Genomic DNA, 22,153 nt, shown 5'->3' with positions numbered 1-22,153 from the left:
TTCAAGGACCAATTCAGATGTCATCTTTTTCCCTCTCAGGACAGATTTGTCCTACCCTGACTCCCTCCCCTTGCTACCACTGGCCGCCCCTCCTCTGTGCCCCCAGCATCTTGTACACATGTGTTGTAACCCTAGCACCTGGGGGCTTGGTGTCTCTCCTGTCATACTGAAAGCTCACTGAGAGCAGAACCAGGACTGACGCCAGCCAGAGCCCTGCATGGACCTGCGAGCCCGGGCTTGTCAAGCCCATCACCTTCCTCAGCCCGCAAGGATGCAACACAGAGCTCCAAGCTCCGAGGTGGGGCACCCTGGGACTGGCTGCCCCATCAGGATAGATACTCACTTATTGTTCATATCCTGTTGCATCCAAAATTGATTAGAGGTGGACCACACTCAATACAACTGTTAAATTAGAAACAGAAAATTTAAACCTGCACATGGAAGTGGCAAGGTGCCGAAAGAAGGTGTGAACCTTCTTTGTTAGGTGAACTCATCTTGCCTAGAGGTGCTTGCATTGGGGTCTTCCAGCTGGGACAGCAGGTAGGAGCATCTCCTTTGGCTTAAACTCTTGCACTCCCCTCACAAACTGTGGTCCTCTTTGAAAATGTCTGAAAGTTGGGACGCCTGGGTAGCTCAGTCAGTTAAGCATCTGCCCTCGGCTCAGGTCATGATCCTAGGATCCTGGAATCGAGTCCCTCCATCAGGCTTCTTGCTTGGCTGGAAGCCTGCTTCTCTCTGTGCACTTGCTGTCTCTCTCTGACAAGTAAGCTTAAAAAAAATTTTTTTTTAATTTTTTTATTTGACAGACACAGCAAGAAAGGAAACACAAGCAGGGGGAGTGGGAGAGGGAAAAGCAGGCTTCCTGCTGAGCAGGGAGCCGGATGCAGGACTAGATCCCAGGAACCCAGGATCATGATCTGAGCTGAAGGCAGACACTTAATGACTGAGCCACCCAGGTGCCCCTAAAATCTTAAAAAAGAAGGAAAAAAAAAAAAGGAAGAAAGAAAAAGAAAATACCTAAAAGGCAACAAAGAGAATTTCAGTCCACCCTTGCAGAGTTTGGGCAGGTGGTGAGGCAGGCGTTGGGTTTGCTATGTGGTGGGATTTTGGTGGAGATCACTTGGTTCCGCAGGCTAAATTTAAAAAGCTTAGGCCGTTTCTCAAGGTCACCCTATAGCACAGTTGTAGTCTAACCATGGGCCAGTGCAATCTACCTCATGTGGCTTTCTGATGGAAGCCAAGGGCATACCCTTAAAATGTCAACCAGGGAAGCTCTTTGAGCAGGAAAACCCATTGCCAGGTCTGAGTTGAGTGTGAAGACTTACACACCCTTTAGAACTCACAGAGGCACATACTGAGATCCTCCCCATGCCCATACCCACCAGCATGCCATCCAACAAATGTTCTTGTGCAGACCCAGTCTGCAGCAGGCACACCACACACACACACACACTCATGCACACTCATGGGTACATGGCACACAGTCCCACTGGCTCCCACACATCCCATTGGCACGTGCACAGCCTCTACAGGAAGAGACATGGGGGGCTGTCTAATTTCTGCACCTCACTCTGCCTCCAGATTTTGCTCTCTTAGGACAGAACCTGAAGTATCTATTTAATAGATTCAATTACTTTAGGCTCCTGAGACCTTCCAACTTGATTCTGATTGCTTTAAGGTGTCAGATGATTTGGGAATAAATGGGGAAAGCATTCACATTCTTGAAGGGGAAGTCTTCTAGGCTCTAGTCCTCACTGAAGTGGTAGCTGTAGACTGTAGTTTGTGGAAATGTGGTCTGGAGGATGGGACCAACCTCATGTTGCTAGGCAAGGTTCTGTCCTCCGGTCCTAAAGGACAGAGGCCCTCAGGGTAGTGCTTTGACCTCCAAAGCAGGGGCCAGTCCCTTTCTGCTAACCTTCCTGGGAACCCTTGGTGGAACCGAGGCCCATGCCAAGTGTCCCAGCAGGCAAGGAAACAGCCCTGCTTTCGTCCCCTGCACCCCACTCAGGGGTGATTCCTTTTGTCTACTCTCTGTCCACTGGGACAGTGATAGCTCTTGGAGGTTGGTAAATAACCAAAGGTCATGGCCTTCAGAGAGTATCGATGCTGTGCCAGACAGAGATGGAGCTGTTCTGTCCTGTACTCCAGAAGCCTGAAGAAAAGAGACCCAGTGTGTGGCATGTGCACGGCATGAATCGAGCTAGGCAGGAAGAGGCTAACGGCAAAGGTTATGGGCCCAGTCTGCTTTGTGCGAATCTTAGCTTCACCACTGAACGTCTCCGACTTCAGGCAAGATCTTCACCTTTTCTGTGTCCCAGTTTTTTTCTGCTGTGAAATGGGTATGATGAGAGCCTTCACCTGCTAGGGTAGTTGTGAGGATGAAAGGAGTTGCAGTGTAGAGAGCACCTGGAGCCCAGCAAACTCTCTGGACATTCTGGTTATTGTTTTCGTAGTTAATGGGGAAGGCCCAGCCAGACAGAAAGGCTGGGACAGTCCTGGGGTGGGGAGTCCTGGCTGTGTGGACCTAGGGCAGCAGGATGGGGTCCTCTCTCAGCCCAGCTGGTTCTTTTCACACTCTTTCCCACCCAGTCATGCTGTCCTGATGGCCTGTTTCACACCAGAGGATCCCTACATGGACCTGCATGGTTGCAGGCTCTCTATGCTGCTGACTCCAGGGTGCTGGTGAGGATACCCACCAGGAGTGTGGAGCCTGAGCCCCTCAGCAGACCCCCGCTCCATCACCAGTTCCCTCCTCCCCTGCTGGGGATTCACTGTCCACCTCATCTTGCATGGCTTGCTTTAGAGTTGGTGTGAATCACAGCCAAGACCTCCTCGGCACTCAGAGACTTTAAGATGACCTTTTTTTTGGAAAATTTCTGCCTCCTTTTAAGTGTGGCCCCTAGAAGAGCTTTGGAGGACTCAGGCCCTGGTTCCATTTCAGCTCCGTCGCTTTGTAGCTTAGTACCCTTGGCCATCTTAGCATTACGGATGCTTTATTCTCTGGAAATAGGAATAAAATACTTGCCTCTCAAGGCTGTTGTGGAGCTTAAATAATATAAATCTATACGGGCTGGGAATGCAATAGCATACGTTGTTCTTCTCTTGACTGCTACAGCTTAGAGCAGAAAGACCAAGGGCTTTGAGAAAGCAGCTCCCTTGCTAAAAAAAACAAAGGTTCCCCTGGGGCCTGTGAGGATGGGGGTGGGGGACTGGAAGGGGCAGAGAAAGGAAGGCCAGCCTCCAGGCATGGAACCTGCAGGTTCCCCGAGACCTCTTTTCTGCCCTCAGCCCCTTCCCGCCCCCCAAGGATCCCCTCCTCACCCACTGCTCCTCCCCTCTTCCCCCTATCTAAGCGGTGGTTCCCATCTCTTAGTGGAGATAGGTAAGACAGGCAGGCAGGTAGGAGTTAGTAATATCCCCGCTTCACAGAAGAAGAAACTGAGGCTTAGGGGTCTGGGGATCCGCCCCGCCGCAGCGGCCTTAGTCCGGGGTGGGCGCGGGCGCGGTCACGTGTGCCGCGCGGGAGCCCCCGGGGCTTCGGGGAAGGAGCGGAGGCGGGGGCGTTCGGAACGCCGGCGCCGGCCGGGGGTGGGGTCTCTGCCAGGGGCGGGGCGAGGGGGCGGGGGCGGGCCGCTGCCACGCAGCGCTCGGGCCCCTCCGCGCGGGACCGAGCCCCTCCAGTGGCGCCCGGCGGTGCGGCCGGCCTCTCCTGCTTCCACGCGCGCGCACGCCCGCCGCGGCCCCGCGCACTCCGCCAATTCGCCCATCGCGCCGCGCACACAGCCGCTCGCTAAGCCCGCGGCCGGGGCCCTGGCGTGCGGCGCGGGCCTCGGCGGGGCCCAGCGCCCCGGCCCGGGAGGATGCGGCCCGGGGCGGCCCGGGAGCTGAGCAGGGCACCCGCGCCGTCCCTCGCGGGCCCGGGCTTCCAGAGCCGCAGCCGCCGCCCCGCCCCCGGGAGACATGACTTCCAAGCCGCATTCCGACTGGATTCCCTACAGGTACGCGGACGCCCGTCCACCTCCCCTTCAGCTCGGGGGCGTGGGCCGACCCGGAGCGCTCGGGACGAGCGGCGCCCCCCACCCCGACCCGGAGCGCAGGGCCCCTGTACTCATCCCATCCCACACTGCGGGCGCGGGCTGGAGGCGCAGGGCCTTTCTACCCCAACTTTGGGCCCCGGGCGGACTGAGCCGGCCTGCCCTGCCCCATCACTCCTCCGCAGGGGTTGCTGGAAGGGACCAGTTCTCTGGGCCTGTGTGGGCCGTGTTGGGTCGGGCAGCGCCATGTGGTCGCGCGGGTAGGGAGCGCACTGCTCTGAGCCCCCTCCTAGGCCCCGCACACCGGGTCACACGCCGGTATAGCTGTAGACAGACACTCGTGCAGCTGCAGGCACGCACTCCCCGTGGGTGCATCGGGCCAGAGAGGCTCCTGCCGGTCTGTTCACACACGCAGAGCATGAATTCCTGGAGGCAGTTATTCTGAACCAAGAGCATAGGCCGCTCATAGACACATGCACCCCGTACGTCTCCACACACGCTGATTCTTGGTCTCACGCAGGTGTACTCCTACTCCCTGCGCCCATACACATCCTGTATTTGGACAATACTTGACACCCGCAACCCCCTCACAGGTACGACTCCTATCTATCAGGTACTCAGAAATCCACTTGGAACAGCTCTATACCTGGACACACACCAACTCACAATACATACACTGCCTTTACATGCGTAAGAGCACTCAGGACAGCAGGGTTGCCTACCCTGTGTTCCCAGAGTCTGTGGTCTGTCCCAAGGATGGATGGGCTTTGCCAGTTGAGTGGTGGTCGGGGTGGGGGAGGGGCGTTGGGGGTTCTCTCCCAGGTGCAGGCCTTTCCCCCATCCACTCTTCATTCTCTCCATTACCCCTGGAATAGAGCTCATTGTCATGGCAGCACCAGATCCTTGGCCACCTATTGGCTCCTGGTTGCCATGGGCTACGGGGCTGTCTCTGGGCCTCCCTGAGAGGCATGTGTGTAAGATGGGTGCTGGACTGCCGGGGCCACTATGTTATTGCCTGCCTAGGTGCCCATGCCTGCGGGCTGAAGGAGCAGACCCTCAGGACCTGCCTTGTAACACAGCCAGCTCTGGGGAAGGGACCTGATTCCAGTCACCCATAGAAAATATTTCTGACAGATCTCTTCTAGGAGTCTGTCCAGACAGCATCCAAAATGGAAACCAGCTGAAACCGCCTGAGGCTTGTTAAAAGCAGATCCTTCTGCAAGCAAGCACCTGTCACTGACCTGGAGAATCCAGCCTTTTTCTTTGAGAGCTGTTGTCTCTAAGCTCCTTTGGGGGCTTTAGAGCTTCTCAAGTGAGAATTTGTGGGTGCCCCTCCCACCAGCATACACACGTGCACACACACACGAGTCACCCATAGGGTTTCCTGCAGGCATAATGCAGTCGCTTCTCAGAGTCTGCCATGGATCAGGGAGATAACCCCCATCGGGAGACTGGGGCTTTGCTGACTCAAGAGCTGTTACCCTCCACTGGTGTCCAGGCTGGGGGCACAGGTAGTTTCTGGGATACCGTGACTTGACATGTCTGTGCCAAGGACCTTCTAGAAGACTGTGCAGCCCCACGGAGTACCATCAACCTTTTCTAGCCATCCAGCAGAGGTGCCTGGGTAGCACCTGCAGACTGAGGGGTCTCCCCTCTAATGCTGTGGAAGTAAGCTTAGGGGGAGCACTTGGCAGGGTGGTGGCCAGGCTGACTTAGGAGGGCAGGAAGGGACAGCGCTTGTGGCTGTAGATACGATGGGGTGTTTAGGATCTGGCGGACTAGGGGCCAGGCTAGATCATGGTTTAGGGGAGCCTCTCTCAGAAGCCAAAGACCAGAACAGGGTGTAGAGTAAGTGCACAAGTCTCAGAGAAAGCCTGCCTCTAGGAACGGGGTCCCTCGGGAGGTGGGCTTATCTTTGAGAAATGGCTTTGTCCTCCAGTGGTGCTCAGGGCACTGGCGTCCTTCAGGGGGTGATTTGGCACTTGCCCCAGCCCAGGCCCAACCGCCCTATTCCTGCATTCCTTTCTTGGGCCTGCACATGCCACCTGGAGCACAGAATCCTATCCCTGAAGGGCAGCTTGGCACCCTTGTGGCCCTGCCAGCTTGCGGTTGCCCGTCATCCCTGCCTTGCTGTGTGGCAGGGAGGGGGGGTTCTCGAGCTGGGGGCAGGCTATATTCCGAAGTTGCCAGAATCTCTCCTGCCTTGCTGGGGTCTTTCTGAGCGTGCTCTGAGCCTGGGAAAGCACCGGACCTTGGGTGTAGACTTCCAGAATGGGGGAGACCCAGGCGGAGAAGAGGAGATGCAAATTGCTTCTCCCGTTAACTGGGCTGCTGATTGCAGTTAAAGCCCCATGCCTGCGTGATCGCAGAAAACTGGGGCAGAAGACAGGCGAGGCCGCTTCCTTGCAGATGAAGGGGTGGGCATGCGTGCATGTGCCTTGTGCTTTGGTATGCGGTTTCCCCAGTGTCACAGCATGTCAGAACCGGAATGCGTCCTTTGGTTGGGGGGAGAGCAGTCGGTCGGTCGATTTCTTGTTAGCTCTCCTGGTAGGGGTTTTCCTCCCTCTGTGATGGCTGCACCTGCGTTCCCTAGGCCTGGCTCATTTTCTTTGAAGTAACTGCCGGTTGGCGATAATCGTCTTAAGGGTAATTGTGGCTCAGTTTATAAGGATCGTGGAGTAATCTCACACTCTGACTCAGAAGGGAGTCGTTTAGTTTATGAAGTTGAACAATTGGAATAATGTTTTGTGTTTTGATGTTTGTCTATTCTTACTAGTACTGATAATTCGCACTTCTGCCATTTTCTCTTCTTCTGTTCTTCTTGAGTAGTAAATGCTCCTCCTTCCCAGCTTCACAACCCTTATGAATTGCAGGTGGAGCGTTAAGAGCGAGGGAGGGATGGCAGGCCTTGTCCTTAGTGCTCTCTCTGCACTGCGTCCCCCCAACCCGGCCGCGAACTCCTGGAGAGCAAGGACCCCATTTGGTCCTGGGCTGTGTGCCCGGTGCGGCCCAGCCCAGACAAGATGCACACTACTTTCAGTCAAAGAGGCATCCCCAGGCAGCTGTGTGGACTTTCTGGCTTTCCTGGCTGCACACCAGGCTTCTCAGCACAGGGGACGTAGTAGTCTCCCCTCAGGAAGGGCACTAGTGCTGGAAGAGCGAGGCCCGGGGTCAGAGAATGAGCACCGCTGCCGGAAGGGCCCTCACAGGCTGTCCAGTCCTTTGAGTGCTCCCTTCCCTCACATGGCTGTGAGCGCTAGAAGGCTCTTCTTGGGGTGAGCCTCGGCGTGCCTCTGAGTTTTCCCTCCTCCTGGCTCTTGTGAAGGTCCTCCCACCACTTTCTGGGGAGTGCAAGGACTGCTGCCCAAGCAAGGCTTGGTTCTGTCGGCTCTGCCTGTGTGGGAAGCCTTGGGGTGCTGTGGGGGCTCCGACTGCTGCTTCACCTCCTGCAGCAGGGAGGGGGAGCCCGGCTCATGGGGATGTCTCCCTGCTGCTGCTTCGGGTAGAGACAGCAAGAACATGGGTGGTGGAGAGGACTGCAGGAGCAGGGACCATGTCTCTGCCCCCTCCGGCGCCGGGCCTGGACCTCCTGCAGCTTCCTCTTTTCCCACACCGAGCAGAGGGAGGCGGTTACTTCCTTGCTGGGGGCCCTGCTCCCATTGTTGACCGTGGGTGCTCCCTATAATTGGGGACAGCTTTGGCTCACCAGCTTGTCACCTTGAGGCCTCTGTAAATAGAACCCTGAAGTCTCATCCAGCTGATGTCAAGCCCTGTGTACCCCATTCTGCCTATGTGGGGCAGACCTGGGTTTGGGGACCCACATGTAAAACGTGACCTTCTCCTGTTAGGCATTGGTTAGACTCTGCTAGCTCACCAGTGTCTTCTGAAGTCATACTGTCCCAGTGAACAGTTTAATACCACTTTGGCGTTGTGTCACCTAGAAGTCGGCTGAGAGGCCCGCTTTGTCTTTAGGTCATCAGTAAACACGCTTAGCAAGGGAAGCGGGACGCTGGAAACCTCCTCTGATTATGGCATGTTGCAAAAACCGTTGAGGGTCTGTCTCCTTGGAGCACACGCCACTCACATTGCTTTATTTTGCCCCAAGTGACTGTCACTGGTCCTCGTGATTCCATGGGGAACCCTGGCTATGCTGCCCTCCTGTTTTCCTGGATAGGTCTGGGGGTATGTGGCCTGACTTGCTTGTGGACTGGGCTGGCGCCTGCTCAGTCACGGGGTCTTCTAGCTCTTGAGCGAATCTGTGATCTGGGGCCGGTGTAAGACTGATGGATGTACAGACTGATTGCTTCCCCCATCCGAACCGAAGTCTGCATTTGCATACTTTCAGCAACTCTCTGATTTCTTTTTTGTTCTTTAGAGATCACCAGCTGTGGCTTCTAGTCCTCATTTGCATTACTGAGCATTACAATCACCTATGTTTCTTGCTTTAAAGGAGAAAATGAGGCGAGGGATTGATTCTGAGGTAACTTCCCCAGCAGTTCTGAATCCCTGAGTCAGGGCCGAGTGCACATAGCAGTTTTAATTATTGGCTGGACTCCTGTGAGCCCTGTGGGCTTCTCCCTTTTGGGGCTGCCCCTGTTCCCACCCATTCTGTGTTTCCCTGGTTTCCAGGCAGCCACTAGGGACAGATCTGGGCATGCTGGGGTGGGGGTGGGGGAGTCTGGCATCCATAGGTACAGGGCTTGCAGCCTGACCCCGTGGGTGGCCTTTCCTCCTCTGACTCCTTGGGTCCAGCGGGGGCAGCTTCCTTTGTGACTGGGTGGAAGGAATGAGGGCACAAAAGCAGATGGTGAATTGGGCGTGGGGTACGAGACTGTCCCTAGGTAGCCTGGCCCCCAGGTCTCTGGTCAGCTCTGGTGGGTTAGCTGAGCATGCACAGTGGAGTCTAGAGAGAGGCAGGGACACGGCTTCCTAAATGTGTTGTCCACGGCTGGCTTTTCCATCCCATGGGAGAAGTGGCCCTGCTCTCCCTTGTTATCAAGCATGGTTTTCTCTCCTGTTATCTGTTGGGCGGCTTGTGAGAAGCAGGAGGATATGGAGGGGCTGTCTCCCTGGGAGGCGAAGGGCCCCCTCGTCGGCCCTGGGCAGAGTTGAGGGATTGATGGACACTGCAGATCGGGTTTCTCTGACCCTCAGGAGCCCGTGGCCAGTGTGTTACTGGATCTCCCTGGTCCAGTCCCCAGCAGGAGGCGACCGAGATGAAGGAGCTGCCGGGGTCAGCTGGAGGACCCATCCATCAGTGCCCTGTCTCCTGTCCGAGTCTCCTGGCGGGGCCGCAGCTGGCAGCCTGGGCTTGGCAGTGATTCCATAATTGGAGCCCGAGTTGTTAAAAAGCCATTACTGTCTCCTCTGTGGTTATCATTTAGTGCTGTTGAGAACAGTGCCCATTGGGTGGAGGCAGGCCGGGTGGTGGTGGTGAGAAGGGAAGGAAGGTGCCATGGTGGGAGCTTGAGGGGCAGGGCCGCCTGCAGGGGTGGGGCCCGGGGCCTTCCTGGGACAGCCACCTTGTCGCTGTGGTTCTCCGCAGCCGCTAGGACTTGTGGGGATTTGTTCTCGGTCAGGGACAGATGTGTGCCTCAGACACAGTGCTGTCAGGCAGTCTGGGCCTGTCCCTGCCGGGGATGGAGGTCGGCCTCCGACCTCTGGGGCTTTCGTAGAAACAGGGCTGCAGCAGGAAGCTGCTTTGTGGACATGCTGTAGCCCACCCTCAGAGCCACCACTCGGAGGTCCGTGGACTGCCGGCCCTCCTGGGGGGTCCTTGGTGGCCAGGCATGTTGTTCCTCCCCGGGGCTTGATGCTTTTCCCAGCACCGCCCCCCCCCGCCCCCCACCCCGCTGCGGTATTGTGCCTCTTGGGAGGTGGGGGCTGGCTCCCCAGGCACTTCCAGGCTATCTGAGTTTCTGGAATCTCTTTAGAAACTTATCCCTTGCTCATCCATCTTTCTGTGAGGGCCAGAGGTCAAGTCCATTCCACCTATGATCCTTCCAGGTGAGCAGCATTACTAACAACGCCAGTGGCTCCTGCTCAGGGAATGGAGGTGGGGCTGGCGGCAGAGAAAAGCAGCCTCCTTGCCCGTGCGCGTGACATGTGGAGAGTCCGTGGCAGTGGGACAGTAGCCTGGGCTGAATGCAGCCCCCCTCTGCCCCTCCACAGATAGGGACACTATGAGATTTGCCTTTGTCCATCGAGCTGTCGCAGTGACCCAGCGGTTCTGGAGGTGGCTTTGCTCATGTCAGCTTAGCTCGCAGGTGGACGTCCCCTTTTCTGAATGAACTGAGATGTTTGCGTCAGCACCACAGCCCACAGAGGGCGTCTTCTCTGCCCTGCTCACCAGGCTCCGTCCCGGGATTACCTGGCTGCCCTCCCTGCCCCTGCCCAAGGAAGACACAGGGGTCGGGCGTCATGCTGGTCACAAAGCTGCCCCTGTCTGCAGGAAGCTGAGCCGGCAGTCTCTCAGAGGCCGCTTGGGCTCCCGTGGCCAGGCTGCTAGCGTGTGACTGTGCTGCCGGCTGCCCAGTGTGGACCCAGGCACAGAGCCAGGCAGGCAGAGCACAGCTGGATTCAGGCCCCGTCGTTGCCGTCTGCCAGGGCCACGTGGCGTCCGGAGTGCTGTTTCTGTCCAGATCCTGCGCGTTTTAAAGGAATACACACTGCTTGTGCCACTGACCCTGGGAGATGGTGGTGTTGGTGGCCTGAGCCCTGGAAGTCTGTGGGAGCAGATGCTTGGCCTCGGCTTCGTTCAGTGAGGCCACTGACTTAGGGTGTGCAGACCAGTGGCAGACTCGTAGCTTCTCAGCCCTGGCGGAGCTCCCAGGCATCTTGCCCTCCCTAATGAACTCTTTCTCCTTCAGAACTCTGGCTCCCACCCTCTGGCCTGGGGTGCCTGCTTTCTCTGAGTGGGCACTCCTTGTCCTGGCCAGCTGGAAGTTTTAGGAGCCGGGTCACTGTCGTCTGGTCCTGGCAGCACGCTCATGGAGTCCCCCCTGGACTAAGGCCTTGGCTCAGAAGCACATCTGTTTAGCAGTGTCTTCGCTTGTGTTCTGGCAGCCAAGACTTGGAGAATAAGGTTGCAAACCAACGAGGCTCATGGTTGGAGCTCTTCTGGAGTGAGGACCAGCCCATGGGTGTCAGGCAAGGCCTTCAAGTAAGGAGAACAGTGCCAGTGGTTGAAAACAGGCAGTCGTCGTAGGTTGTGGCCAGGGAGGCCGGCGGGCTGGGGACTCCGTGGACGTCCTGCCGCCCTTGGGTGGCTCCCCAGCACACCGACTCACAGGTCCCCTGGATGAGCCGAGGGGACATTGCAGGTCAATGATTGTTCTGGCTAGAAAGAGCTCCTCTTATCGGGAGGGGGTGACAGCGGCTGAGCTGTCTTCAGGGTGACTCGTCCTTGTGTGCACTCCTCACACACGTACTCACCCGCACACAAGTTCATCTATATAGATACACAGGTGTGTGCTCACTCACACGTGTAGATGTGCTCATGTTTGGACACCTTCTGGCATGTGCACACGCATGACAAACCTGATGCCCTCAGGCATGCCTGTGCAGGTTCCCGCTCATGGTCTGGTTCAGGGGCAGGCTCTAGCATCATTGGGCCAGGATAGTCTGGGGGTTCCCAGGGCTCAGATCCTCAGGCTCCAGCTCTGCCCCCAACCCTGGCTTTTACAGAATTTAGGGCTACGGCTTATGGGTGTATCTTGCCCTAGAAGGAGTGCTAAGTGGTTGGGGCTCCTTAATTTCACTTGCCTTCCTGGGAGGCAGGTCCAGTCTATGTGAGATGACACACTGCCTGTTCCAAGACCTTAGAGACTCAAGGATTTGATGCCCCAGTGCCCCTGTTGGCTGGTCACTGGGCTGTGCACGGATGGGCTTTGTCTGCCTACACATATGTCCAGCCAGCCCAGCCCTGCCCTCAGGGACTGGTTGGACTTCTAGTTTCTCTCTCTCAGATGAGAGAACCCTCAGCCTTCTTTAAAGGGGGTGGATAGTGTTGGCATCTCTCATTCTGCCACCTGGAGAGCCAGGAGTTTGACTAGAAGAGGAATGAGTCTGCCTCAAAGGATCCAGCCTCCTCTAGGAAGGACGGGAGGACCGGGGAGGAGCTGGCGAGATCCGAGAGGGACCTGGAGCAGACAGGTGCCTCAGTCTGAAGCCCAGCCTTGGGCCTGGCTTGTACCTGATGCCTCTGGGCAGGTTCGTCTGCATCTTAGGCACGTCTCAGCTCATGGCCCCAAAGAGAGAGTCTCTTCCTGTACTTTTTGGGTCAGGCTGAACTAGGAAGTCCTTCGGTCAGCAGGGACCCCCACAGGAGAAAGCTCCTGCATTGGCAAAAATATGGCTTCTACCTCTCCGTCCGGAGCTGGCTTCCAGGTAGTAGCCCCACCCTTCCTGTCTCCTTCTCCTGTGTCCCCAGGAGTCATTATGGGAGGGGTTTAAATGTGCAGGGCGGGGGTGGGCTCTGGGCTCCCTGTTTGTAGCTGGCAGCCACCAGGCAGGCCCTGAATGCCCCTGTCTCCCTCTACAGTGTCTTAGATGATGAGGGCAGCAACCTGAGGCAGCAGAAGCTAGACCGGCAGGTGAGTGCAGCCGGGGCTGGGTGGACGGGCAGTTGGCATTTACCATTGGCGGGGGGCTGTGGGGGACATTGTCTTGCTTCCTGGGGTGACCCTGGCTGGCTGGGAGGAGGCCCTCACAGAAGAGAGACAAGCCATGTCTAGACTGCTCAGCATCAGCACAGCCCCAGAGCCCAGGGCTTTTCCAGGTGGGCAGCTGGTGCCTGTAGTCGGAGCACCGGACATCGTGCTGCAGTCCTGCTGGGCCATCTACCTGGGCTGATTTGTGCCTCCTTCTCCTGGACCCTGAGCCTCAAGGTGCCAAGGGCACAGAGCCATGGCCCAAAGTGGGCTGTGGACCCCTTGGTCACCCCAAGAACCGAGCTGAGTGATCCGGGCCTTCTCTGGTTCCAGTAGGGAGCCTGCCCTCCGGGTGGGAGGGACGGGCTGTGCTGTCAGGTCCTGCCAACTTGTGTGCCTGTCCGGTGCCTCCACAGCGGGCCCTGCTGGAGCAGAAGCAGAAGAAGAAGCGTCAGGAGCCCCTGATGGTACAGGCCAACGCGGACGGGCGGCCCCGGAGCCGGCGGGCCCGGCAGTCAGAGGAGCAGGCGCCGCTGGTGGAGTCCTACCTCAGCAGCAGTGGCAGCACCAGCTACCAAGGTAGAGCCTGCCTTGGGGTTGGCCTGGGGAGTTCCCTGTGCTGTGACTGCCCCCCCCCCCCCGCTTCCAGAGTGGGGTGTGCCCACGGGCCTCCATCCAGACGACTCCCAGCTCCATCCCAGGCAGAGGGAGTCGGGACCTGCAGCCCAGGGCCCCTGCACATGCTCTGGTATCCCCAGGCTTCGGTGGCCTTGGCGGGTGTTCCTTGAGCACCGACTGCGCCCCAGGCCAGGGGCAGGCCTGTCTGTAGCCCCTTTGGACAGAGTGGGTCCCAGGCCTGTCAGAAGACAGTTTCTGCTCACTTTTGACTCTGGGCAAGTCACATACCCTCTCTGGGCCTATCTTCTCCCCTCGTAACGTTGAGGAACATGTCTGGGGGCTTTGAAAACAAGTGGCGCTGGTGTGTCACATGGTCCCGTCTGCTGAATGCTTCTCCTGCCGAGGCTGCAGACCAGGCTGGGTTCACGCTGCTGCTCTGGGGTGTGGGTGGGGATGGAGGGGATTCTTTGCCCATCTCAGAGCCCTGAGGAGGATGCTGCTCCAGGGGCTGGCTGACCTGGAATCTGGGGTTCCAGGGGCACCTCCCATACCCCCCTGCCGCTTCAGCTGCCTCCTGCTCTGCCCTCTGCTGGCCCTCGGTGTAAAATACAAGGCCCTCATCTTCAGACGCTGAGAGAGTTTGAGGGCAGTGAGAACTTTCTCCCAGCGAAGTTTTTCACTGACCGTGCTCATTCGTGTTGTATACTCATTTCTTAAATATTTGTTGAGGGCCTACTGTGTGTCAGGCTCTGGATTAGAGGCTGAAGGTCCTGGGGAAGCACAGAAGAGGTGTGCTCTCTCTTTATTCATGGACCTGGAGGTCCAGGAAGGGAGAGTGAGTTCATTGGTGTGCTTGGTGAAGAGAAGCCAGGCTGTATGAGTGAATGGCAGAGAGACTGCTCCCATACGAGGGCCAGGGAAGGCCTCTCCGAGGAGGTGACACCTGAGCTGGAAACTGCAGGTTGAGTGGGAGTTGAGTTGGGGTCAGGGGGCCGACGTCCACAGTGAGGACAGTGCACACAGTGTGACAGTAGCGCCAAGCCCCTCTGGCAAGAGGGAGGATGCTGTGCACAAGGCCCTGAGAGCGCCTGGAGGGGCTGGGATGTGGGGTGCCTGGGAGATAAGGGGTGTGCCAGGAAGGCCAAGGCCAAATGGAACGGAGCTGGAGGGGAGAATGTTGGTCTTCATCTTATGAGCAATGAGATATCATTCAAAGACTTTGAGGAGGTTGGGGTTCTGATGTGTGAGACTGTGGAGGCCACCTCTCTGTTGGTTGGCACGGCTCCTTGTAGCCCAGAGTTACTCTCCTGCTCGGGGTACGCTGGCGTGCCAGGCTCCCATGGGCTTGTCCTGGGCAGGCCAGTACAGGCTCCCTGCAGTGCTTCCCCTCTTGAGTTCTGGGCTCTTCTAGGAGATGCAGCCTTTTCTATCTTTGGCACCTAGAGTGACCCACATTCTCCCAGATGCTCCCCTCCCCCTGCCCAGACTCAACACGGTTTGCTGGCCCAGAGCTTTGATTGTGGTGCTTCTTGGTTGGTCATGCTGTGGGCCAGCTTGTTGACTCTATCACACAGGGCTGGGGGCACCATCCCGTTCTAGCTCTGCCTGCCCTAAGCCCCTCTCTCTTATAGGAGAGGCTATGGGTGTCTAGCCAGCATAGGTGGTACAGAGGCCCTGGTACGGCTGAGTGGTGGTGGGGCCCTGGGAAATGTGCTGAGAAGTGAGTTCCACTTGCAGCTCTGGTCTCATCTAGGGCCCATGTTTCTCTCTCTCTCTCTCTCTCTGGACTCTCTCCTGAGCAGTTCAAGAGGCCGACTCACTCACCAGTGCGCAGCTGGGAGCTGCCCGACCAACAGCACCAGCCTCAGCCAAGAGAACCAAGGCAGCCACTGCAGCGGGGGGCCAGGGCGGGGCCTCTAGGAAGGAAAAGAAGGGGAAGCACAAAGGTTGGCTTTCTTCCACCACGGCCCTCCTCAGGAGGTCTGGCTCCCACTGGAGGGTTGAGGGAGGTTTCTCCTCCAGATTTGGGAGGTAAGGGATAGGGTGGGAGGCCTCCATGAAGGCACAGAAGGATACTCAAGGCTCCGCCCAGCAAGCTCACAGGCTTCCTCTAGTTCATGGGGTTCCTGGGCTGGCTTGTGGGTGTGGGCAGGCTCCCCACACTGCCAGGAAGTGAAATGCACCTCGCCGTGTCCCACCCCCACCTGGTTGGAGCCCCCTCCATTGCTGTCCTGCCCCTGGCAGTCTGCCGCATCCTTGTGCCGTACTCACAGTTGTGTGGGCTTTCTCGACTCTCTGCTATAGTCCTCACTCCAGCGTCTGGGCCCACAGACCATTCTGTTCTTTCCGTTCCTCTCTCTCCAGAAAAGATCCCCAGAGATCAAGGACCATTGTGGTGCCTTCTGCCACGAGTCCTGTCTCTGCTGGCTAGACACCCCCTGTGTGCCCAACCTGTGTGCATGGGCAGTGATTTCCAGGTGTCTGGGATGTGGTTAGACAGTGGCATGTCAGGGTCATAGGCTTCCAGAGCTGACTGCAGAGTTGGGGGGGCGTAGCTCAGCCAGCAAGGCAACTGCTACCTGTGTGGGCCAGGCCTTCTGTTACTCGGGCACCTTGGGCAGGGTGAGGTGGGATGGGTGATCTTCCATTTGGGAAGGGGAGTGTATGCCAACCTCCATCTTTTTCAAGGGGCCCCCTGTGTTTTGAGTGACGTCTGTGAGTTATGAGGTGTGTGTTTGTGTGTGTGAGAGAGAAGATCAGCACTGATAACTGGGTGTTGGCTGTGTCTGTGAACAAGTGGTGGCCTTGGCCATGGTCATCATCAGTCCTTGTTCTCCATCTTGTCTTTTTCACTGTGTAGTTGGTTTTGTAGATGGCTGTCTTCTGCCTAGGGATATGAGGCATTTCAAACCAACCCTCGGCAACTAATTTGGGGGAACAGCAGAAGAAATGAAGCCCTTGTCCCTTTGTAGCTTGTTGATCAATAAGAGGCTGGCGGCAGTCATTAGTATTTTCAAAAATCAGTTTTGCAGAGGGTTCCCCCCACTCATCCCTCACCCACTTCAAGGACGTCTGAGAATCCGGGCTCTCTCCCCCACCCCCCATGGGACTCAGGAGTATCCATGGCCTGCAGGCACCAGCGGGCCAGCAGCACTGGCAGAAGACAAGTCTGAGGCCCAAGACCCGGTGCGGATCCTGACTGTGGGCCAGTCAGACCACGCTCAGGACGCGGGGGAGACGGCAGCCGGCGGGGGCGCACAGCCCAGCGGGCAGGACCTCCGTGCCACGATGCAGAGGAAGGGTGAGCCCTGTGGGGGTTCAGTGACACCCCCAAAGCTCAGTTCCAGGTTCTCAGATGCACCCTTGTGGGGAACATGGCCTTGGTAGGGGCACAGTGTGAGACTAATGAGAAACTTGAATGTAGGGAGCCCTGGTAAGGCCAAGTTCAGGGAAGTCAGTGTCAGTTAGGGAAAGCGACCTGTCCACAGCCCATTCCTACGTCCATCTTTTGTCTCTAGGGAGGCCCAGGTTTGGAGACAGATTTCCTTTCCCTTTGGGTCCTTTGAGAAAGGTCCTTTTCAAAGTGTTTCCGCTACATGTCCCGAGCTCAGGGAACAGGGCCAGAAAGCCAGAAGGGATGGCAGATCCTCCCAGGAAAGCTGCTGCCCAGAGAGTCTCTCTACCAGGAGCTCCGCCCCAGGGAGTCCCTGGCACTGGGTGGCAGAGGGAAGCCCAGTAGGGACACATGTTCTAAGAAATGAGATCAGGACAGGCTTCCTGGAGAAGGGGCTGTCGAGGCAGCAGGAGGCTAGGGATAGCATTCCAGGTGGGGAGAAATGTGTAGCAGAAGGCCATGGGCAGGCTGTGGGAGGAGGCATGTGCATCTGGCTGGGGGAGGAGGGAGCTGGGCCTCTCCTAAACAGACTCTATGGCCTGTGACGGCTGAGACCTCCGGTAGACACGAAGGCTCCCAGCACAGGGTCAGCTCCACTCAGGCCTTGCCACCCAGGAGACAGGCACTGACTGCTGGGGGTGGGTGGTCTCATGGGGGGACTGAGCTGAAAGCTGGGGAGGGGGGTTTACACCCTGAGGATGGTGACCCGCCCCAGCTCATGCGTGCATTGGAGAGTGTGTGTCCTTGTGTGTATTTGGACGTGTGTGTGTGTGTGTGTGTATGCATGTGTGTACATATGGCTCTTTGCATGTACGGGTGACTGTGCTTCGGAGCAGGTGTCCGGGTGTGTGTATGTGACCACTCGTCCCGTCCCGTTCCTCTGCCCCGCCCAGGGGTCTCCAGCAGCATGAGCTTTGAAGAGGAAGAGGAGGATGAGGATGAAAATAGCTCCAGCTCCTCCCAGCTAAACAGCAACACCCGGCCCAGCTCCGCTACCAGCCGGAAGTCCGTCAGGGTGAGGTGCTTTGCTGCCCCAAGGGAGGGTAGACAGCCATCAGAGGTCTGAGCGTCCAGGTTGGAGGGGGAACAGGTGTGAAGGAGTGGAGAGTTGGCTTTCTTGGGAAAGAAATTGACTCTTTCTGGGCCTTGAAAACAAAAGCTTTTCTGGCTGGGGCTTTTGTATCCCTCCTCTCCTGCCTCCTCTTCAGCCAGGCCAGAAGTAGGGGGCTCGAGTTGGACAGGATGGCCCCGAGTACCTGCCCACATCTCCACCTCCGCCCCCCAGGGACAGCAGAGGTGGGAAAAGGGCTGAGGAGCCAGCTGCTGACCCCAGGGCCAAGCTTATCCCAAGGACCCTGTCCCAGCTCCCATCACCACCACCACCACCACCACCACACCAGGGGGTAGCTTTGGGTCCCAGACCACCAGCTGTAACTGCTCAGGGTCTCTGGGGCTTGGGCTTCTACTCTCTCCCGTGTAGGAGGCAGCCTCAGCCCCCAGCCCGACAGCCCCAGAACCCTCGGCGGATGTTGAGGTCCAGGATCTTGAGGAGTTTGCACTGAGGCCGGCCCCCCAGGGTATCACCATCAAGTGCCGCATCACGCGGGACAAGAAGGGGATGGACCGGGGCATGTACCCCACCTACTTTTTGCACCTGGACCGTGAGGATGGGAAGAAGGTGAGGTTGGCCTGAACCTGCAATTTTACTGACGCAGGCTTGAGGTGGGCTGGAATGTAATTGGAAGCCTGGGGTCCAACACTGACCTTTCAGTTCCCCAAAGGGACAGAAGCCTCTGTGCCTGGTCAGTGCATACCTTTTTGTTTGCTGATATCTCTCTCTGTGTGTGTGTGTGTGTGTGTGTGTGTGTGTGTGTCTGTGCGTGCACACATACTTATGTTCAGGAGTCGAAGCCAGAGAGCGTCGTGTGTGTGTGGCACCCCTGGGTGTGTGTGACCAGAGGCTGGGCCTGGAATGTGACCTTGTTCCATTTCCCCAAGGTATTCCTCTTGGCGGGAAGGAAGAGAAAGAAGAGTAAAACTTCGAATTACCTCATCTCTGTGGACCCAACAGACTTGTCTCGAGGAGGGGACAGCTACATCGGGAAACTGCGGTACTAGCACTCCCCTAAGGAAGCACGTTGGGGGGTGGGGCAAGGCTCTGGAGAGGGCAGGTCTTGTCCCTGAGGGAGATCGAGATCAGGGGTCAGATCCTCTCAGAATCCTTTTTGTCTCTCAGCTCTGACCGCAGGCCTGTAGGCCCGGGTCTGTGTCAGCCTAGAGCCAGACTCAGACATGGAGCTCATATACCCTACCCTAAGCCGCTCCTGGATAGGGGGCCATAGGCCAACCAGGAGGGACAGATCAAACCTCAGGAAGTCACTGAAGACATAGGCCACTGTGGAAGAACTGCCTTGGCTCCATAGTCAGTGCCAGAGAGCGGGGAGTGAGTCCTTGAGGGTAGAAAGCACAGTCTAGGGATGAGGGAAGGCTTTGAGCTAGGCCTCGGGGAGTGTATGCCATATTTGGGGAGCATGAGTCAAGCTTAGGGGTAAGGAGCTAACGCTGGGGCTAGACTAACACAGGCTGCACAGGAGAGGAGGTTGTCTCATCCACTCTCCATGAGATGCTGAGCGCCTTTTGCCATCTTGCCAGATGCCCTCTGCCATCTGCTTGCTCCCCTCTCATGAGGGGAGCAGTCCTGTTCCTCCAGGGAAGCATGTGGAACCCGGACTTAACTCCTAGAATTTCCCTCACTGAATAAGATGCCCTTTGATTCTGTTCAGAGCAAGTGCAAGCCTTCTGCCCCATGAAGGACCTTCAGAGATGGGGATTCGGTGTGCAGTGTGCTCCTGGGTTGCTTCCGGCCCAACCCAGAGTGCCCTGCAGGCTCATTGAACAGCTCATTGAGCTGTTCCCTGCCCTAAGGCAGAGAGTGCATGATCCTTTATTGATTGCCGGCCCTTCAGGTCCAACCTCATGGGCACGAAGTTCACCGTTTATGACAATGGAGTCAACCCTCAGAAGGCATCATCCTCTACTTTGGAAAGTGGAGCCTTGCGTCAGGAGTTGGCAGCGGTGTGCTATGTGAGTCGTGCGTTCCTGGGTCTCTGGTCTCCAGGTTAGACAGGATACTGAGGACTTGCTGCCCAGTCTGTGGGCTGTCCCATCTTTCTTGTGAGTAGACAAGATTGTACACAGTTGGACTGCCCTCTGTTGGAGTGGCCCCTGTCTGTCCTCAGAGCTCGGACCACAGGTAGCCATCTGCCTGGGGAGATCTGGGAACCGGGCTGAGCTCTATGCTGCCCAGCCTGGGAATCTCCCTGAAAGGAGGCGTGTGGAAGCCTGAGTTCTTGTCGGTGCATCGCTCTACCTCTCCCTCCAGTACCTGGGCCCTGCACAGACTATAAGTCCCTTTGCATAGTCATCTCACGGAATGCATTACCTAAGAGCTCAGTCCTGTTTCCTTTACTGTATAGATGAGGAAACTGAAGCTCAGAGGCTGTCACTTGCCAATGCCCTACAGCGCATAAGTGACCAAACTGGAATGTAAATACAGGGAATTTCTCTACCTTATTTTAAAATGAGGGATTGATACCCCCATTAATCTGGGCCTGGGTACTTGGAGGCCAGTTGGGAAAGCCATAGGTGTTCTGTATGAGCTTATGGTGCCACCTGCTGGCCACCTTTGGGAAGGCAGCCCAGATCTCTTCAAAAGCTTTTTAAGCCACAGCCAATACTGGTTGAGGCACTGAGAATACAGTAGTGAACAAGAGACATAAATTTATACCCTTATGGGACTTAAACCCCTAGTGGGGAGACAAGCTATAAAACAGATTTATAAGCAAAATAAATAAATAGGAAGAGGAACAATAAAGCAGGGAAATGAAATGTTCAGGTGTGTATAAGCCTTTAGTAACGATGGCAGGGAGGGCCTCCCTGAGGTAGCACTTGAGTAAAGCCTGGGAGGAAGGAGAGCCAGCCGCATGGGTGTAGTGGAACACACAGCCAATGCTAATGTCCTGCATGACTGGCATGTGTGGGGAGTAGCAAGGGGGGTGGGCAGAGCCAGTGCAGAGGTGAGTAGGTGGGCAGGAGAGGAACATAGTGGGGCCATACCATTTGGGGCCATACCATGTGAGTCCTCAAAGTCAAGGTAAGACCTTCGGCTTTAATTTGCATGAACAATGGAGGCAAAGGATATGACTTAACAGGATGACTGCTGCTGTGTGAACAGACCAGGGGGACAGGGCAAGGTCAGAAACCAGGAATCCCAATAAAGGCTAGTACTATGACCTCGGGGAGAGATGGTGCTGGTAAAATGGTTGAGTTCCGGATGGAATTAGAAGGTAGAGGTGACATCATCTGCTCATGGATTAGAAGTGGGTTGTGAGCGAAAGAGAGGAGTCAAGAATGACTCAAAGTAGGTTGCCTGCGCAAATAGAAGAACGGAGTTGTTAACTGAAGTGAGGATGATAGGGAGGAGGTGGTTTGGGCAGAGTGGAGATTCAGGAGCTCAGTTCTAGATGGGTTCAGTGTAGAGATGCCTATTAGACATTCAGGTGGAGACGGTGAAAACTAGCTCGTCAGCTTTATTCCCTTCCTCCCAGTCTCTCTGTTAGGTAAGTAGAGTCCTCAGATGGCCCGTATTGAGTCCTCCTTCTCTTTCCCAGGAGACAAATGTCTTAGGTTTCAAGGGGCCTCGAAAGATGAGTGTGATTGTCCCAGGCATGAACATGGTTCACGAGAGAGTCTCCATCCGGCCGCGAAACGTGAGTCACTCGCCACCCTGTCACCCCAGTGTACGCGTGCCCTTCTGGGAGCAGAACTGCAGCTGCGGGGTGGTGGTGGTGGTGGTGGTGTGTGTGTGTGTGTGTGTGTGTGTCCTCGAAAGATGTTCACTCGCCACCCTGTCACCCCAGTGTACGCATGCCCTTCTGGGAGCAGAACTGCAGCTGTGGGTGTGTGTGTGTGTGTGTGTGTGTGTCTATGTCTGTGTCTGTGTGTCTGTGTGTGTGTGTGTAGGAAGCATGGTGTAAGCAGCCCCAAGGCTCTAGGTGGAGGTCTAGGGAGATCTAAGGACTCCGCCCCTAGGGCAAATCCCTTTTTAGGGTAGTTGTGGGCCAAGACTTGAGCTGGACCGGACTTAGGTGAGGCTGCCTTCCCAGGAGCATGAGACGCTGCTCGCACGCTGGCAGAACAAGAACACGGAGAGTATCATCGAGCTTCAAAACAAGACCCCTGTCTGGAATGACGACACCCAGTCCTACGTACTCAACTTCCATGGGCGCGTCACACAGGCCTCTGTGAAGAACTTCCAGATCATCCATGGCAATGACCGTGAGTGTTTCTGCCCTTCCTCAGGACTGTCCCTTTGGCTCAAGGTTCAGCTCATCCAGTCCCGGCTTCATAGGCCAGAGTTTAAGAATGTGGGTTATATGGCTTCGATCAGAGGTCAA

The 22,153-nt window shown here is 56.6% G+C and overlaps 1 protein-coding gene across 4 annotated transcripts in view; it reads left to right on the top strand.

The window, feature by feature from the left end:
* The window catches only part of TUB (TUB bipartite transcription factor), an 86,458-nt gene that overhangs the window by 59,540 nt on the left and 4,765 nt on the right, over window positions 1-22,153 (top strand). Inside the window, exons 1-11 of one of the 4 annotated variants that reach the window (XM_045065859.1) lie at window positions 3,629-3,998; window positions 12,577-12,628; window positions 13,102-13,264; window positions 15,106-15,249; window positions 16,437-16,604; window positions 17,591-17,712; window positions 18,178-18,375; window positions 18,696-18,808; window positions 19,664-19,781; window positions 21,368-21,466; window positions 21,863-22,034. In XM_045065859.1, the coding sequence (XP_044921794.1) occupies window positions 3,961-3,998; window positions 12,577-12,628; window positions 13,102-13,264; window positions 15,106-15,249; window positions 16,437-16,604; window positions 17,591-17,712; window positions 18,178-18,375; window positions 18,696-18,808; window positions 19,664-19,781; window positions 21,368-21,466; window positions 21,863-22,034 (1,387 nt within the window). In that variant the 5' untranslated portion in view covers window positions 3,629-3,960. Of the gene's footprint in view, window positions 1-3,628; window positions 3,999-12,576; window positions 12,629-13,101; window positions 13,265-15,105; window positions 15,250-16,436; window positions 16,605-17,590; window positions 17,713-18,177; window positions 18,376-18,695; window positions 18,809-19,663; window positions 19,782-21,367; window positions 21,467-21,862; window positions 22,035-22,153 lie in introns of those variants that run through there. The other 3 variants (XM_004751907.3, XM_045065860.1, XM_045065861.1) reach the window with 3 other exon arrangements.

This window comes from Mustela putorius, unplaced genomic scaffold, assembly GCF_011764305.1.
Source record: "Mustela putorius furo isolate JIRA1106 unplaced genomic scaffold, ASM1176430v1.1 tig00003859_pilon_pilon_pilon, whole genome shotgun sequence".
Lineage (NCBI taxonomy): Eukaryota > Metazoa > Chordata > Mammalia > Carnivora > Mustelidae > Mustela > Mustela putorius.
The sequence above is the reverse complement of the archived record's forward strand: the minus strand, read 5'-3'. Positions and strand labels throughout refer to the sequence as shown.